General features: G+C 40.7%; 1 protein-coding gene across 2 annotated transcripts in view; it reads right to left on the bottom strand.

The window, feature by feature from the left end:
- NRG3 (neuregulin 3) overlaps positions 1–19,550 on the bottom strand; it is a 910,532-nt gene that overhangs the window by 218,187 nt on the left and 672,795 nt on the right. For both annotated transcript variants that reach the window (XM_084635085.1, XM_084635086.1), the window contains exon 3: positions 6,880–6,953. In XM_084635085.1, the coding sequence (XP_084491211.1) occupies positions 6,880–6,953 (74 nt within the window). The remainder of the gene's footprint in view (positions 1–6,879; positions 6,954–19,550) is intronic.

Below are 19,550 nucleotides of genomic sequence, written 5' to 3'. Positions count from 1 at the left end.
TATTGCACTATTTATTCACAGCCATCTGTTGTGATCATTGTGTAATGAACAGTAGACATGTCTCTCTGCAGCCACACGGGGGGGAAAAGATCTTTTAAATGAAGGTGCACAACAAGAAAAGCAATATCAAGTTCCAGAGATTCTTTATGTAGGTGCAGGTCCCAAATCCCTTTACAAGCTGCCATCAAACAGAAAGTAGTTTGGTCTGAAAGCCCACATCTTTCCTTACAGATGATTTTTTCCCGGCCTTCTATTGTCTATGGCTTATAAGAAGATTTATTGATTAAAGTTTCTCTTCACTTGCTGGCTGGAACTTGTACAGTTTGATTTCTCCATTCTGCTTGCTTGTGGGGATTTATATACCACTAAAAGTCTCAAAGCTCCTTACTTCCATTGCTGTCCTTGCTCAGACTGGCCTCTCTCTGGAATAATCAGTTTTAAAAAGGAAAGCTGAGGAACCAGATTTCTCTCTGCTCCCCAAAAGTATCTTCTTTCTCCCAAGTCTTCTCTCTCCATGGTCTTCCACTGACATGCAGTCTTCATTAGCTGCAAGCCTGACAGAATGCGGGTGGGGATGCACACAGAGAGAGAGAGAGAGAGACTGGACAAACCACTCCTTTTACTTATATATGACTCCCTCATAGTGAAAAGAAACTAGAAAACAACTCTTGAGATTCAAAGCTTCACACTATCCAATCTTCCAGGATAGAGGTGAAGATGGAAAAAGGGGAAAAAATCCTTTCCAAGTTTTTAAAAGATTTGGAGTCAAATTACAATCTAGTGTGATCTGGTGACAGTTTGCGGAGGTTGCCAACTTTCTAATAGCACAAAACCAAACACCCTTGCCCTGCCCCTTCTCCAAGGCCCCACCCTTTTTCAGATGCCCCAGCCCCTCCACAACCCCTGTCTGTTGCTCCCTCTCCCCCACCCTCACTCACTCACTCATTTTCACCAGGCTGGGGTAGGAGTGCAAGACAGACTGAGGGCTCTGGCCAGGGGTGCAGACTCCAGGATGGGGCCAGAAATAAGGATTCCAGGGTGTGGGAGGGGGCTCTGGGTTGGGCCAGGAGGTGGGGGTGCAGGCTCTGGGGTGGAGCAAGGGATGAGAGGTTTGGGGTGCAGGAGGGGCTCCAGGCTAGGGGTGGAGTATGGGAGGGGGCTCTGGGCTGAGGCAGGCGGTTGGGATGCAGGTGTGTTTGCAGGGTTTGGGCTCTGGGAGGGAGTTTGGGTGTGGGAGGGGACTCAGGGCTGGGGCAGGGGGTTGGGGTATGGGAAGGGGTGCAGGGAGCAGGTTCCGGATGGCAGTTACCTTAGAGGGCTCCCCAGAAGCAGTGAAGTATCTCTCTGGCTCCTAGGCGGATGGGCGGCCAGGCGGCTCTGCATGGTGCCTGTTGCCTCTGCCCACAAGCGCCATTAGATGTGGTGTCTGGCCAACTGGAGCTGCAGAGCCGGTGCATGGGGCAGGGGTAGTGCACACAGCCCTCCAGCCATCCCTCCGCCTAGGAGCCAGAGGGACATGTTGCCGCTTCCAGGAGCCACGTGGAGCCAGGTAGGGAGAATGCCAGGCCTGCCAACTGGACTTTTAATGGGTCTCTTTTCAACTGGACGTTCTGGTCGAAAACCAGACACCTGGCAACTCTAAGTGTGCACTGATTTCAATCTGGATTGGGTCATCAGAATAACTATCTACACATACTGTAATGTGCTCTTGTGATTATAGTAGAATTTCATAGACTGGATATAACTTTCTTGAAGCTAATCACTGAATGTGTGATTTAAAAACTACCACCACCACCACAACTGGGTCTTTTGAAGGAAGGAGAGAGAATTATAGCAATGCCTTTTGCCTTACTGCTGACTTTTCAAAATGTTTTGTTATAGTCACACGTTTTGCTCAGATTAGCCAATTAATTTAGATTCTGCTAGCACTTGTAGATGCAAAACGTGGGGAAGAGCTTAAGGAGGCTTCCCCTTCACTTCCATGGTCTGTATAAAGGCCTGCAAAATTGTAACCTGCAGTCTATAGGTAGCTCCTTCCCTAGTCCCCCAGGGGTGCAGGACACCTCAGTGAGTGCAGGGGTGAAGCAGGACCCTGGCACACCCCATACACCACGAGCCAAACTGGCCAGCTACATGGTGGGGAAGTAAGCTGCACTTCACAATTGGGTGTTGTAGCAGATGCACATGCACTCCATAACTAGAAGCTCCAAGAGTCATTCTGCCCACTTTCCTCAGGGTTAGTGTAACTCTTTGCTAAGGGATATGCCTAAATGCACAATCTAGCCGCTAATGTGTAAGAACTTTTAGATAAAATCCAACATACTTGATTCAAATCCATATTTTTATTCAGTCTCATACATATTCCATGCAGCAACACTGTGAAAAACATTTGTTACAAATCTAAAACTTGTGCCAGAGCTACTGCAAGATTTGCTGGCATTTTCTATCCTTGCCTGTGAACCTGGCATGATTTATAGTTTCAGGTTTTCAGCTGAGCTTGATGGTTTGTTCAAACCTGAAACTCAAAACGAAGAGCAGATGTAAATCCCTGTGATCCAAAACCAAGGGAAATGTTTGGCACAAAAATGAAGCCTCTGTCTCTCCATCCATGGTTTGGGAACTTGATGATGAAAATGAAAGAAAAAACCTGCTGTTATCCATAAAAGCAATACAAGAGGCTTGATCTTAATGGTATTTGAAAACTGTTCTCTCACTATCTTTTTCACTTTCAGATTTGAGAAGCATGTTCGTCGTTTACATTTTTTACCCTGCACATTAGTTTGGAGCACATCACCATAACCTTGTTTTGTGCTTGATGATGCTGACAGAAAAATCACTAAATGACACCTATAGTGCACTGTCAGCTATGCTGCATTCAGTGTTATATTAGAGCTAGGTGTTGTTAGATACCCTGTTAGAGTCTCAATTAGCTTACCTCCAAAACTGGTTTCAGAGTAGCAGCCATGTTAGTCTGTATCCGCAAAAAGAAAAGGTGTACTTGTGGCACCTTAGAGACTAACAAATTTATTTGAGCATATGCTTTTGTGAGCTATAGCTCACTTCATCAGATGCATTCAGTGGAAAATACAGTGGGGAGATTTATATACACAGAGAACATGAAACAATGGGTGTTACCATACACACTGTAAGGAGAGTGATCAGGTACAGTGAGTTATTACCAGCAGGAGAGCGGGGAGGAGAAAAACATTTTGTAGTGATAATCAAGGTGGGCCATTTCCAGCAGTTGACAAGAACGTCTGAGGAACAGTAAACAATAACCATGGGGAAATAGTTTTATTTTGTGTAATGACACATCCAGTCGCAGTCTTTATTCAAGCCTAAGTTAATTGTATCCAGTTTGCAAATTAATTCCAATTCAGCAGTCTCTCACTGGAGTCTGTTTCTGAAGTTTTTTTGTTGAAGAATTGTCACTTTTAGGTCTGTAATCGAGTGACCAAAGAGATTGAAGTGTTCTCCGACTGGTTTTTGAATGTTATAATTCTTGACGTCTGATTTGTGTCCATTTATTCTTTTACGTAGAGACTGTCCAGTTTGACCAACGTACATGGCAGAGGGGCATTGCTGGCACATGATGGCATATATCACATTGGTAGATGTGCAAGTGAACGAGCCTCTGATAGTGTGGCTGATGTGATTAGGCCCCTATGATGGTAAAACTGTAAAATTATAAGGTCCAAATATTTTTCTATTTTAATTTCTTTTTAAAGCAATTGAGGAACAATTTGGCTACCTGAGCTGAAAGACTATTGATTCTGAATTCCTCTCTTCTCTCCTGAGAAGGCAGTGTAGTTATGATTTCCCCTTTCCTCTCTTGGGCCTTGGCTTTTCAATATGTTCTGTCATATCCTGGTTATAGTGTTTCAACACACAGCTGGCACATCATATTAAATGCGTGTTCTCGTGGTAATACAGTTCTGGAGCCTTACAATTCCACCTCTTTAGCAGCAAAACTCTTGTTTTGCAAAATAAAGTCTACAGAGTTCCTGTCTAAAAAAAGTCTCCTTTCCTACCAGGAAGGTGAAATTGTAAAGCTCCAGGACTACCTCAGTGTGAAAGCACCTCGGCCCAGATTTTTAAAAGTATGTAAGTATTGTTGTGTTCAGTGGACAGAATTTAGACTCCAAAGTGGCTAAATCCTTTTTGAAAATGAGATTTAGGTTCCAAAATCAGTTAGGCATTGCGACACTGAGCACAGGAATGGCTAAATACCTTTAAAATCTGGGCCTTTGTCTTGTCTTTTACTACATGCATCCTGGGAATGTTATCATGAGGAGCAAGAAAATGTGTCCCCCACTTCCCGTTTGGATTTCCTCTCTTTCCACCCCCACCCTTAAAAATAAAAGCAAAACAAAATAAATACCCACAACTTCCTCATTGTCTTCTGATGCAATACCTTTAAAAATGGAGGAGGAAGGGGAACACTGTCTTTATATGGAGTTTTACATGGAACCTGATGACGAGAACAGGGGACAATACTTATAAGTCTACATGGAGAACTGGCAATCCAATGCTCAATGTTGTACTTCCCATGTGATGTGCCTTTTCTTGTCTGTTGTCAAATTCAGTAAAATCTCTGAAGTGATTCTACTTCTTTTTTTCCACATACCTGATCAGGATTTCTTTTTTAATTCACACAATTTGCTCCTGGGGCCCTCTCATCGCTTTGCAAGGCTGATTTGCGATGTCTGTCATGTACCTTAGGGGCACACTGTTTATATAACCCTACAACTTATTGCTAACAGAAATGTCAAGCCCACTTGCCCCACATCCACAAATCTAATCTTGTCCTGTCATTTCAAGGACTCCACCTGATCATTTTGGGTCAATGCAGCTCCTACTTCTAATCCTACTGGCCTCTGGGACACAAACGTTTGATAACACATGTTTTATGGTTAACCCGTTTCACCTCAGTGACCCTTGAGACTTTTACTTTATGATCTTATGTGTGGTGTGGCATTAGTCTTGAAAATGACATTGATATGGCCAAAGAAAATGACAAACTCCAGATAAAATTTGCATACAGCTGCTCTGAGGGCTTATTTTGTGGACAGTAAGGCTCTGATCCTATAAACAGATGGCATTTTTTCTATAATGTAATTACCACGGAAGTGATTAAAACCCTTCCCTTCAGAGATGGACCCAAGCCACAAAATTCAGCTCTGGATGCTATGACAATTCATATCAGATGAGGATCTAGCTGCTTGCTTGTAAGTCAACACAGTAGTAGATTTCTGAACACAACCCATATTGAGCAAAATTAAATTATCCTTTATGATCAAGAAGAATCACAAGAAGATTTCAGCAGAGATTGAAAACACAGGATAGGCTCTGCTGGCTGCATAATTATTTTTAGTCAGTACCAACAAAAGCCAACTGGAGTAACAGTTGCTCCCATGTTAATGGAAATAAGTATGAACAATCAATACAATGTCAAAAATCAACAGGAAAACATGCTTAAAGATCTGAGAAAACATTAGACACATTCAAAATATATATTCTGTGTGGTGTTTGGCCTAACTGCACCTTTATGAGAGTCTTTCCATTTACTTCATGGGGTTTGAATCAGGTCTTGACAGGATTTCATTGCAACATCTCACCTCTAGCCCAGAAATACTAGACTACAGTCTTCTGATAGAACCAAGTCAAATAAGCATCACATCATCTTAATGTTAATAATTGATTTTTCTGCCCCTTGCTTTTAAAATCCATTGAACCTGCCTGCCTGACAGCTGGTGACCCTAATGCACACCACTTAGTGGGCTAGAATCAGTCTATTCATTGTAGACTATATTACTACAATTAAAGGGCAGGCTAAAAGAAAAGCTAGACCAAACACAAAGCAATCTATAATGTGAGTGAGCCAGACATACAATACTGCAGAGCAACAGGTATCTCTGGCAGCAGTCATCCAAATAGCCTTTTCGACACCTAGCAAAGGAAGAAAACAACAAAAATAACCAGCAACCACGAAAATAGAAAGAAACAAGCATCATTTTAAAAAAAAATCACTCTGGAAATATATTACTTTTTCAAGGTACAAGAAAGTAATAAGGGATTGGACATGACCCTTTGTTTTATGCCTTTTTTATTTTTCTTAAAGAAAAAGCAGATAAGAAAATTAAATGAATAATTTGGTGCTATTTGTTAAATGGGATCCCTTTTTAGGAAATATGCCTTGTTCTGCTAAGATATTGTACATACATTCTTATTCAAACAGAATGAAAATCAGTAACAAAACAAAAAAATGAACTTGTGCCTGTATGGTGCTTTCACAAGAGGAGGTGTAATATAGTGCTACATTCTGTCCATTTTGCTCATGGGAAGTAGAGCCTTACCCCACAAGTAAAGTAGAACTTCATGTGAGCCTGGGGACACATTCTTGTCCAGAATGTTTAAAAGACATAAAGAGACCATATTTTCGCTAAATGTTTAATGTTGCACTTTAAGGAACATAAAATTTTGTACTTTTCAGTTCATTTTTTTTGTTCCTTTGGAATCATATTGTTTTACTAGTAGCACAAAACAAAAGAGTACAGAAAATAAAGGTGAGGATCCTTAGCTGGTTAATAAAGACACAATTCCATCAAAATCAATGGAACTATTCCGATTTTGATCCAATATGTTTTATTGCTACAGATCCCCCTTTGCTTTTTAAAATCGCTTATAGGGGTGTGTACTTTTTCCAGCAAAAATTACCTGATCAACAAGATTTATAAGTCTTATACTAAAGGGATACCATTCTTTAAAAGCAATTGAAATTGGCCATAATAGAATTCCAACAATAGGCAAAGGGTCATCTCTTACGGCAAGAGTTGCCTCCAGCATGTGATCAAGATAGTAGAAAAATATTTGACATACTTGGATCTGACAAGATTGAGTCGGTTTTCGGCAAAAATTGGTCACAGCGGACTCCTTGGTAGCCCTCTTTGCACCTGAGAAAAAGGGGATAAATGACAAACATACGCATGTGGAAGTAAAAAGTGAATTTCAAAACATCACATTAACTGGAAACATTGTTGGCAATGCTGCAAAGGACTTACATGTCTCTAATAATTTGAGCCATTACAGAAGCAGCTTATTGCTGTAAATAAATCAGGTGATATAAAATAGTCTCCATTTCAAGAAAGCTTCCTCTGAATAGTTCTTGACCATTTTATATCAAAAGAAACTGTTTAAATGTGATTTTCTTAACTTCAGTAAAAAAGCAATTATATGTAGTAAAATAAATTATCATTACATTTTGTTATAGGTTTATAGAGCCTCGGTCCTGTACCAGATGGCACATTTACAACTTCTCAGTCTTTGGCTGTCCTAATAAAGAGTGAATATTTATCTTGCCATTAATTTTAAGGTCCTTTCTTGCCATGCCTAAAGGGTAGCATGTCTTTGGGCAATATTTATCTCTCACCAATCTGGCGCATGTAAACCAAAATGTCCGCTGCCTCCACACATTTATTTTATAGTCAGATTCTAATACTGTTATTCAGACGGAATAAGTCCTTACTCCACATTAATCCCATTGACTTCAGTGTGACTATTTGTGGAATAGGTTACTATTCAATTTAAATAAGGATATCAGAATTCTGCTATGGCTAGTGTTATGCAGGAAGTCAGACTAGACAATCACAATGATCCCTTTTGACTTCAAAATCTAAGAATCTATTAATTGTGTTAACGATCTGCATTCTTCTCAACTGTGTTCAAACATGCTAAAATTTTGTAAGGTAGAATGCTATTGCTGAGTCACAAATAATTGAATAATGACCACTGTTCCTAAGCACAGAAGAGAGAGGACTCAGAGTATTTTGTTTTTAACCTCCAACCCTGAGGGACCAAAAAGTGACTCATGTAAGAGAACAACAGACTCTAACACCTTTACAAACACTGCACTCTTGAACTTGTTTATTTGGCGTGCCTCCTATCCAAGTACCAAAATAACCCACAGAAGGGGTGCTGGTTTTCTACTGGTGGCAACATGTTCTATTAGCCTTTTGAAAATCATTTTTATTTGCCACTCTGACTGTCATTCTATGATAGTAAATGTAGTCATGTTACATAGCAAAAATACACATTTTATTAAATTGAAAATCTGTTCTCTGAAAGTTGCAAAATGATATTTAGCATGGCCATATTCTACAAATACTCACCTCACTAGCTAGAGTGAGTCTTTGATGAGGCCCAGAGCAATGGAGATGCAACCACTCCCAGTGGGACAGAGAGGGAAATCTCAGCCAGGAGCAGCTGGAGCAAACACTGTATATATTCCATCCACTGATTCCTCCTCCCTGTCCCCTCCTGATGGCCTTCAGTCTGTGGGGGTGTAAGAAAGAGGGGAAGGTGTTCCTTCTTTCCTTTTCCCTCTTCCCACATCCCCCTTCTTACCCATTCTGTTTGGGAAGTGGGGGAGACTATACCTCACATTGCATTAGGGCAATGGAGCCTGTCCCACCCCATTCTTGCTGCTGTTGGACAGGGGTTTGAGATGGGCCAGATGATTGGCTCTTGCCAGAGCAGGAGTGTGGTGGTTGGCTATTGCTTGGTGTTGAGGCAGATAGCCATTTTGGGGTCTCTGTTCCAGGACTATCCTTTCCCAGTCTTATCATGTATACTGGACATCCTGTGATTCTGGGTGGCTCGGCTGATCACCAATCTTTCATCTGTGGTCTGGAAAGGATTTTATCAATATGGCAAAATTGGCAATCTGTGGTGTGGCTTTTTTTTCTTTCACTTTCCATCCCAGAGGTCTGGTTTGGGGGTTTTATATACATTAGCTGGAACTTTGGGTGGCTTCCATTATAGTTGGTGGGTTAGAAAAGAGTCCAATGGGCTTCTTGGGCACAATGGGACAGAGAGGGAAAACTCAGCCAGAAGCAGCTGGAGCAAACACTGTATATACTCCATCCACTGATTCCTCCTCCCTGTGAGGAGGAACAACATTGTGGTGAGCACAACATTGTGGTGAGGTGGTGTTTCATGCAGCGTGTGGCTCACCTCATCTCATGTGTCTTACCTCCTGCATATTGGAGAGGAAGGGTTGGGAGCCTGGCTAGACCTGAGGGTGTTGAGAGGGCGCATTGCCCTCATACCATTTTCAGGTTGGTAGAATCCAGGGCCATTGGTGCCCAATTGAAGTCTACACTGGAACAGCAATGCTTGGTAGTTTGAGAAGGTGGTGGTGGGGGCTCCCCATTGGATAACTGCTTTAATAAAGGTGCAGCCTCCACATATAATAATTCTATAGTGCACATTTCTCATTGTTTCTGTGTCAGGATTAATATGCAACTCCATTGGGCTCTGAGGAACAGAGAAGTGCAACACTCTTAACTTGATTGAATTTACAGGGACTAGCCATTTCATTTTCACTTTCCTGTGATATAACATATCAAATTATTCATGTATTTTCAATACTTTCTTAATTAAAAAAAATATTGTTCATAGGCATATCACAGTGAGAATATACTAGTTTATTTAACACACATACAAATAGCCTTACAGAAAGTAAACAATATTTAAGAAGGAATTATTAGCTGTAGCTTATGTCTTACAAATTATTTAAAATGCTTAATTTAAGATTTGTCATGTTGCAAACTGCAATGAGACCTGATCTACAATGAATACTACACCAATCTTGAAACCTTTGCAATCATGTCTCATGGGATGGCAGAAAAAGTAGTAAGCATTTGTGGACCCACTTTATACTCTCATTTGACAGTTAGAGTAGTAAAAGATAATGAAACGTGATGATGTTGTGGCACCCTAATCCGTGCTAAAACAGCCACTGTGCTTCTAAACTGGTGGCTGTGCCCATCATCTTTGCTATGCCTGCATACAACACTCTTAAGTGGCAGTATGCCTTTAAGAAAGTGACAAATGAAAGGTTCCATTTAAAAATCACACACATGTCACATTAATAAGTTCAAATAAATCTAAATGAGCTGGCTGAATATTGCCAGCAAGCTGTGGAAATGATCAAAATTATATTTATGTCTGTGTTTGAAAGCCATGATTAAGGAGAGAAATCTTGAAAATACTTAGATGAAATAGACTGTTCCAATGGTGACTATTTTATTATGTAATAAGCAAGGGTTTGTTAAACATGCCTTTATAAAAAAAATGGAGGTGGCAGAAGAAATTGATTACACAGACCTAAAAGTACAGATCTGTATGTAAGACTCAGTTCAGCAAAGCAGTTAGAACACACGCTAAACTCCATCCCTATTCAGCAAATCACTTAATGTATAGTCTAAGGCGCTTTGCTGTATATGAATGGACTTGAGCAAATGCTTAAGTGCTTTGGTGAATTAGGGCCTTACTAAACAACACCCTAGTTCAGTTTTCATCTTGTGTTCCCTGAAGTAAACTAAGGAAATGAATTTATCTATTTTTGCATTCTGGATTTCATCCAAAGTAATTGTGTATGCCTAGAAATTAGAAGAAAACTAAAACAAAAATTGAAAATAGAATGACTTACATTCAGAATACTATGAAAAAAGAACAACAAGTAAAACTATCTGGCAGAGTATTGAAAATCTTGCAAATAATACCCCTAGTCCCTCTCCCTTCTTCTTTTAAAATAAGCATAATTTTGTTTAATTCAGGCAAGATTCAGCAGGTTAGCTGTTGCATCCTTCTATTGGCAGTTTTCTTTCTCTATGGTCATGTCCTCCAGGTCCTACATTATATTGTTATGGAGGTCACCCAAGATATTCACTGTGTGAAAATACAAGCGCGCTAAAAGGCTGTCAAAGTTTCTATTGCTAATCCTTTACAGCTAAAATATATTTCCCACTGAGGTATGAGTATCAGTTGTTTTCCTCTGTATTCTCCCTGTACATACTCACCCACATATGCATAAATGTTATAGGACAAAAGAGATACTCATGCTTATTCTCCTGTTTGGGCTACCTTCCCCATTTAATCGATTATTAAGATTAATATTAAATGATACTGAAATATATATGTCACTCAATGTTAGCACAACACCTAGTTGTTATAGATATTTCTCAAATATGTTACTCCCTCTACTATTATTGGCTGAGAGGGCTTCATTTACTAAAATAATTCTAGTTATTTCTTAGTAATGGTGCAATATGCAAATCCCTGAATTCCGAATGATAGCCATTATTAGACAAAGTGAAAGTATATTCTGAAAATCCTACCCTTTAATCAGCTACTACCCTCAGAAATCCCCATCTCTATGACCACAAGAAACATGTCTGTGTTAAACTGATTTCTGACCTTATCCCTCACCTAACCCAGGCACTGTAAACAATGTAATTTGAAAAGAAGAATTACCCTGTGTGGAGATAAGATGCACACCTAAGCTTTCCTAAAGAAGAAAGGACCTAAAGAATCAAGGAGGAACAGGGAAAGATATTCTGAAGACTGGGTTTGAGAGATGTGGGAAAGGGGTCAGAAGTTGAGGCAGACATATTTATTTTAAGCATAGAAAAGGAGAATTTTGAAAATAGTATTCAATCAAATTAAAGGAAATTTTAGCAGCCAATCAGAATGTGGAGGACAGAATACACATTTCTGTATAACAATTTAAGCATGCTCCCTGTTAATGAAGTAATAACCATAGCTTGAGCCAAAGACATACATATGAGCATTAATGGGAATCTCTAAGAGGCAGTGCCAAAGGGCTGGATTTTTATAAACCAATGACAAGGTTATTACCTCATAAATTGGAAGCATCCTTATTTAAAAGAGTGAATTAGTAGTACATACTCCTCGTGAAAAGCAAAGGCTGAATATACCCAGAATAGCCAAGCCAGCGTAAGCTTCCTCATACCTTCAAAAGTATCAAAAACAACACACTCAGCAGTAGTCTTAATGAGAAAAAACCACGTTAGAATTTCTGCTGGATATGGTATATCACATTAATTAATTTCACGACAGCACTTATAGCCATTACATCATGGAAACCTAAACAGTAGTAGTTATAATGGGATACGTATTTATTCACAAAGCCAAGAATCACAAATCTAGGTGAGGAAATGTCCCGGTCGTCTATAAGATTTGATCAGTGTTTTATTCCCCACACAGAATATCTCATCTCTGGCTTGAGAGAACATGAATTAAGTAGAATAAATAAGATGTAGCGAACTACAATTCTATGCAGCCATTGGGTTGTGCCAAAGAAATCTACCCTGGGTTAGGACATAAACCAGAAAGCATAGTTTCCTATTTTGCACATAGTCTGAAAGCTAGAATTCCCTGTTGCTACTACTTAAAGAAATGGGGTGAAATCCTGGCCCTGGATTTCACCATTGACTTCAGCGGGGCCAATATTCAAGGGATTAAGAAAGGGAAAGGGTTTCTAAAACAGTTAGGACTGATAGAGTGCTGTAAGAATTTGACTCATTATAACAGATTGCATACCCATATTTTTGGCTGTGGGTGGCTTTTTCTGAGATGATAGCATTGTATCATGAGTGATTTGTATGAGCAATGCTAAGTTATGTCAAAATCTGTGAAGGAGTTAGCACTCATAAAATTAGGTTTACACCCACTACCATCCTTACAGAATTACAACATAAATATACTATTTAAACTCCAAATCAGATAATTATTATAGCTGGCTTGCCAGAAATTATAGGGGTCTCATCACAAAGTGTATATCAAGCAGGGTGGATGGAAATGGCATGTTTCCTTTCATGAGACTGCAGAAACATCTCGTCATTGTGATACAGATGCTCACTCAAGTCTCAGAATTAATGAGATTCTTTTATAAAGGGCTCACGTAACCAAATTTAACAAGCAAATTGTTAAAAGAAAAAAGTATTGTTTTTCTTAATTGTGGGAAGGAGCGTGGGCACTGGGCTGTGGGAGCTCAGACAGCAGACAGTCTGTTCTCGCTGTGTATGTATGGCAGAAAGCAAGAGAAATGAAAAGAAGTAGGAGGAAGGGTGACAGCACCAAAAACAATAACAGTTATGAGAGAGTGCCACCATAGCAACGAAGAATGCTGACCTGGGTTAATCCTCTCTCTTGATCTTAATATCAGACCACAGTATATATAATTGAATACAGACACGGAGTAAGTCTTATTCTCTTCCTGAGAGGAAACTTTTGGGTTTTAACGAGCAGTTACAAAAAAACCATCAGTTTTCAAATAAGGCTGCTGTTGCAGTTGGGCCAGGTCTGTGGCATTACTGTCCATCCTCCCTAGCTGGAACCATATTTGTAAATGTGTTTCTTGCTAGCATGGAGACATCACGCTTCCCTGGCCAGTGTAGATAGGGCTGAACTCTTTTATAAATCAGCTGAGACATAGCATTTAATTCACTGTGTACAGCTAAATCAAGGTTGCAGGCAACCAGTTGTGATACATTCTGTGAGACAGGGATGAATGGCAAAGTTACCAACATCCCCCACTCCATCACAGGGACACAGAGCCACCTAGGGTCAGAAAAATGAGCAGGGCTTGGCAGAGAGGGGCTGGGCTCAGAGTTCCCAAGAGATATGCTGATTTAATGCACCATCTGAGCAGGTTCCAAAGGCCCCAGACAAAAACTAAAGCTGTTCTTTACAGTAGCAATACTGCCCTTTTCCAGCAGCGAATAACTCCCTTGTGACACTATTCCTACAGATGTCAGCTGTGCAAACTGTAGAGTCTTCACCAAAGGGGCGAATCAAGACTCTAGTTGATTGCACAATCTCAGGAATCAGTTTGTCATAGTTAGATCCTTTCTACACTTGCCAGAGGAACCATGGACCAGATTAACCTGTATGACTCAGCTGCTTTCTACCACGCCAACAATGCAAAATAGCCATACACTCCGGCTAAACAGTCAGTTAAACTGAATGTATGGAGCTCCGATGTCACTAGAACAGCACAAAGAATCCAGAGTACACCAGTGAATCTGGGCCCACGATAAGACCTTGGTCACAAGACCCACATTTTAACATGACTTAGCATCAAGAAAAACAAGGAACAAAAAAAGAAGCCCACATACCAACGGGGTAAATAACTACAACAAATAGAACTGCTGTCGGCTGGCTTCTTAAGTAGCGGAATATGCTAGTCACAGGGTCTCAACAAATTTGGTGGATTTGTTACTTTACTAACACTAAAGAGTGTCTTTCTTCACATAACTAATTTTCAGAAACATACTCTGCCATGATTCATATGCAGTACTCAAAAATTTAGTGAATCAGTTCAATGAACCAAATTACAACAGGAAAAAACCTGCCATAGGCAATAGCATTTTGTTTGTTTAGAACTTTTACCTCTTCTAGTGTTTCTGGTTATTGACAAAATAAATTCTCTTGAAGCTTTCCTCAGAGTCAATCCCTTCCACCAGTGCCTCATTGTGGATGGTCCAGGGAATTCCCCACCACACAGTCTGTAGGTTAAACATGTTTGTTTTTTATGAATGTCAATCTCTTGGTATTGCTGGCAGACAAACAAATTCTAAAGTTAGTTACTATAGTCTCGGTGGTGCACACAGAAAAATCACAGATGAACATGACACATTTGAAAAAAACAGAAGAGTTCTGTAGGGAGACTGATGAAGAGACAATACTTTGGGAGCACCAGCCCTTCCTGACTTTATGGTGGATGTTATTCAGCAGGTGACCAAGATAGGCAGGCTCCTTTGCATCCGCCAAACATGAAAGGGAAGCCCATTTTTCCTACAGCTACTCCAGTGGCAGGAACAGGAATTGATACACTGCCTCTGCACCACTGGCAAGTCTCGGTGATGAGCCTCTTGTGGCCAGATACCTCACCTGTAGGGCTACTCTGCATTGTAATTGCAGTACAAAATGGCCACATCATGGTGCAAACTATAACCCTGTATCTGTAGAGAAGAACAGATAAAGTCTGCAAGAAAGAGTTACTTGGTATGGTTTTGTTTGAAGAGACTTCAGTGTTTTAGGGTTTTTCTATACACAGGAAAATTTACCAGCATAACAATAGCAGTATAATTCTACTGCTATAGATATTCTGGTATAACTACCTTTGTAGACACACTGATCCCAGAATAAGAGTACTTTTCTAGGCCAATACATTTCCTCATGTAGACAAGCCCTTCTCAAGGGAAGCAGAGTGTTATAGTGAACCGAACACTAGCCTGGGATTCAGGATACTATTGCCAGCTCTGCCACTGGCCTGCTGGGTAACCTTAGGCAAGTCATTTCACCGCTCCCTGTCTCAGTTTCCCCATTTGTAAAATGCGGATGATGATACTGACCTCCATTGTAACATGCTTTGAGATCTACTGATGGAATTGTAGTTGCTACTCTACACCAGCCATATGAAAGAAGAAGATGATCTACTGATTAAAAGTGCTACATCAGAGGTAGATATTCTTATTATTTTTGTCTTGTGAATGTGGACACAATGCTGTCCTGCCTGATGTCATTACGTATTTTAAATAAATAGACCTGAAGTGGGGTGTGTTTGTGTGTGTGTTGTGCATGCATGTGTGTTTTCTTATTGCTTTAATTGCTGTTGATTTTGGCCCGGGGGAGTGGGAGGGAGAGATATATATTGTGAATTACTTTGTTTGCTGGATTTGAGAATAGAAACATTGCTGACCTTGTTGAAGTTTTGTATGAATGTACTGCAATAGTTGCTACATTTGTACCCAAGATGAGAGAGGGGAACACAAAGTCAACAGCCCTTTAGAGCTCAGTCAAATTATCTAAATATATAGTTTATTTATAGGATTCCAGTTGCTGTGTTTCTGAAGGGCCTATCTTCCTTCAGGTCTGCCTTTGGCCACTTAGGGCCAGCTCCTCAGCTAGCGTAAGTTAGCATAGCTCCATTGCCATCAGCTGAGCTCCACTGATTTACACCAGCTAAGGATCTGGACCCTAGTCTAGCTAACATCTGCACAGGCTAAAATACATTAGTCGATAAGTGCTATGAATATAGTATTTGAGTCTACTATATTTCTAATAACTTCTTTAACATTCCTTTTTTTTCTCTTTGAATACTGAGAAGGTGTTATTGGAAGATTGCTCATATGCTCTGGGTATTCTTTTATGTTTGGGTACCATTTTGTCACCCCTCTGGTTCAAAGTATAATGAGGCTGTTAGAGGAAATAGTGAACTGCAGACTGCAGTGCATCCAGCCTGCGGATGACACACGGCTCTATGTCTCTATTTATTCAGACTCAGACGGTGCGGTTGACTAGCTCTTTCAGGGTCTAATGGAGATTGTGGTTTGGATGACAGCCAGCTGGATAAAGCTCAACCCAGACAAAACTGAAGTAATCTTGGCTGGAAGCAATTGAAGAAAATGGAGTTGAGATCAGCCGCCTTGATTGAGGGAGCTTTCCCACCTTTCTGTTATTTAAGTTCACAATCACTACTTCGTGGCTGAATGTCAACATCTCAGCAGCAGCCCAGTTCCCTTCCCCCACCCCACCTCCATTTGTTCTTGGTAGGAAAGCTGTAACTACACCTTGTCTTTGGACCTGGCTACATCATGGCAGCTAAGTTCACTTGAGGCATTCAACCTAACCGCTCCTTGGGTTAAACAGGAGGCAAACGAGGCAGATGACCCAAGAACTCATTTAACTCTTTGACTTGACACAGCACAATTTTGACAACTTTCAAGGCATGCTGCCGAGCTTATTCTACATTCCAGCCTTCCTTTGAGATAATGGAAGTGAAAATAAGTGGGGTGAAATGATTGTGTGGAGATCTTTCTCTGTATTTCTGCAGTACTGCACGGGAGGGAATACCTATTATACAGGAGCCCCATTTGATTTGTTTTTGCATGTGGTTTTATATACAATTATTTCCACATTCTCTTTGAACACAGGATATATATATTTTAAACAAACAGATATGTGGTTGTGATAATCAGGGTCCAGGCACCCCAAAGGAGAACAGACGGTTTAACCGCCCCCCAAATGAGCAGTTGAACCATCTGATTGCATGCTGTGTTATTGTACCACAAAAGTGTATTGAGGAAAATCTTTTATGAAAGCTTGTAATGTTCAAAACTGGATAGCCATAGTCTATGTACATATTGCATAATGACTCTGAATGTATGTATTTGTGTACTTAGAAACAATGCTCATAAACTTTAGCTCCACTTCACAGCAGGGCAGTGAGCAGTCAGGCATGGAGGGGCACCTCCCAAGTCAGTAGTTTATCCAAAACCAACTTCAATTGCCCACTCATTGTCCAGCCCAGGAAAGGATGGGGTGAACCATTAAACTTAATGAAATGAACATCCCAGCTATCAAGTCAAGAGGGCACGTTCCCAGTTTGAATAGCCATGAGTTGCCATGCCAGGAAAATAGAAAAAACTAAGGGAAAAAAAAAAGGAAAAAGCCTTTTTAAAAAGAGCCTTGAAGCCGAGGTTTTCATCAAGAAACTGAGGGGCAGCCACTGGGTGGGAAGCTGTCCAGGAATGGTGGATTCCCCCCTATAGCTAAGGGCATATGCGGGAAACCGTTCAAAGGCAATAGGTAACTTGGATGAGAAAAGGGATTTTATCTAATCGGCAAGTGTAAAGCCTGAGGTTGTGTCTTTATGTTTATTTATTGCATTACTTGTGTGTGTTTGCTTTCCCCTTACTATTTCATCTTGGAATCTGTGGCTTTTCTATTAAAAAATGTTTTGTTTATTTTTATTCCAAGCAGGCCTCTGGTATGCAAACTGCATGGAGTGGGTACACCTATCCGAACAGATAACTGGGCACTGGTTTCATGCCTTCAGAGGCAACAAACCACGGGGAATGGTCCAAGTGTCCGATAGCTAAGAACTCAGGGAGGACAGATTTGGGGATACTCGGGACTAGAGGGGTCATTGGTATCCCCCTATAAGGAGTAACCCAGCTGATGAGATCTTATGCTTATGGGCTGGCATCTGAACCACAGCTGCACAGCATGATGGTCACTAATCTTACAGGGCCGTCAGTGACAGACCTCCTTACTGGGCTGGGTGATCCCCAAAATATCACAGTGGTGCATTTTAGCTAATCAAAGACTCTCAATCTTATATTAAATGTATTGGCAGTGTACCATTACACGTCCATTAATGAAATTACTATATTTTTCTGAAATATTAAGAAATAAAGACAAGACAGTAAGATTTTTACATAATTTTGTTTTGATGGGGAAAAAAATGTATTTGTTTTGTTTAGATTTTTTTTTAAAAAGTCAGATAATCTCTGATTGTGAACTCTCCCTAGAGGAGAGAACAGTCTCTTGTTCCCAGCAGAATGAAACTGCAAAAAGGTACATATTCTGAAAATAGCAGCTAGCCCTAACAAAAAGACATTACTTGTTAAATGGCATATTTTGCCACCCTTACTCACATTGGACGTACTACTAAAGTGCCACAATGACTATAACATGCTACTCCAATGTGATCATCATCAGCAGAATCAGTTTTAAAAAGATTTTAGTAGAATCTGGTTATGAATGTGTTAAAATTGGCAAAAGGACTTTTGATTTTTACAAAACTAGATGCTGAACTTCAGCAAATGGTCACTGATGCCAAATTCCAACACTTGAATTAGTCTAGATTTAGAGACCATTTACTAGATCAGTTCAGATGCTTCTATGTTTAGTTATGTTGGGTATAAAATTATACAGTTTACTTTAAGAAAAAAATGTAATTAAGGAATTACATCAGAGTACATCTGTATACTATTCAAACTACAATATATAGCTTTTTGTAGGACTGAGAGATTAGTATTAGATATCCAATAATAACTAGTGTGCTCCTATGAAACTCCCATGCACAAGGCCTGGTCAAATCCTATTAAAATAACTAAAAAGACTCCCATTGATTTCAGTGTTTTGGGATAAGGCCAATAAAATAAATGCACATCTATCAACTAATTTGCCCGGTACTGACGGAAGACTTACTGGTCCGTAATTGCCAGGATCACGTCTAGAGCCCTTCTTAAATATTGGCGTTACATTAGCTATCTCCCCGGCATTGGGTACAGTTGCTGATTTAAAGGACAGGTTACAAACCACAGTTAATAGCTGGCTGTAGCGCCGCCAGCCACCGGTGCTCCAGGCAGTGCGGTAAGGGGGCAGGGAGGGTTCGATAGAGGGCAGGAGAGTTCGAGGGGATGGTCAGGGGCTGGGGGTGTGGATAGGAGTCAGGGCGGTCAGAGGGTGGGAAACAGGGGGATTGAATGGGGGCAGGGGTTCCGGGAGGGCAGTCAGGAATGAGTCGGGGGTTGGATGGGGCAGTGGGGGGCAGTCAGGGGACAGGGAACGGGGGGTGTTGGATGTGTTAGGAGTCCCAGGGCGGGGGGGGGGGAACCGTCAGGGGGCAAGAAGCAGGGGGGATCCGATAGGGGTCAGAGGGCGGGCCATGCCTGCCTGTTTGAGGAGACACAGCCTCCCCTAACCGGACCTCCATACAATTTTGGAAACCCAATGTGGCTCTCAGGCCAAAAAGTTTACCCGCTCCTGTCATAGAGCATCTCTACAAATAAGAAAGTGCAATATAACATCAATGTTAATAAGAGCTATAGCATTAGTATACAAAGGTCTGATTTTAGGATTTTTCAGGAATCTGCCACAAGGACAGACTCCCA

This window comes from Lepidochelys olivacea, assembly GCF_965140295.1.
Source record: "Lepidochelys olivacea isolate rLepOli2 genome assembly, chromosome: 7".
NCBI lineage: Eukaryota > Metazoa > Chordata > Testudines > Cheloniidae > Lepidochelys > Lepidochelys olivacea.
Note: the sequence above shows the minus strand (reverse complement) of the source record. Positions and strands in the feature narration are given on the sequence as shown.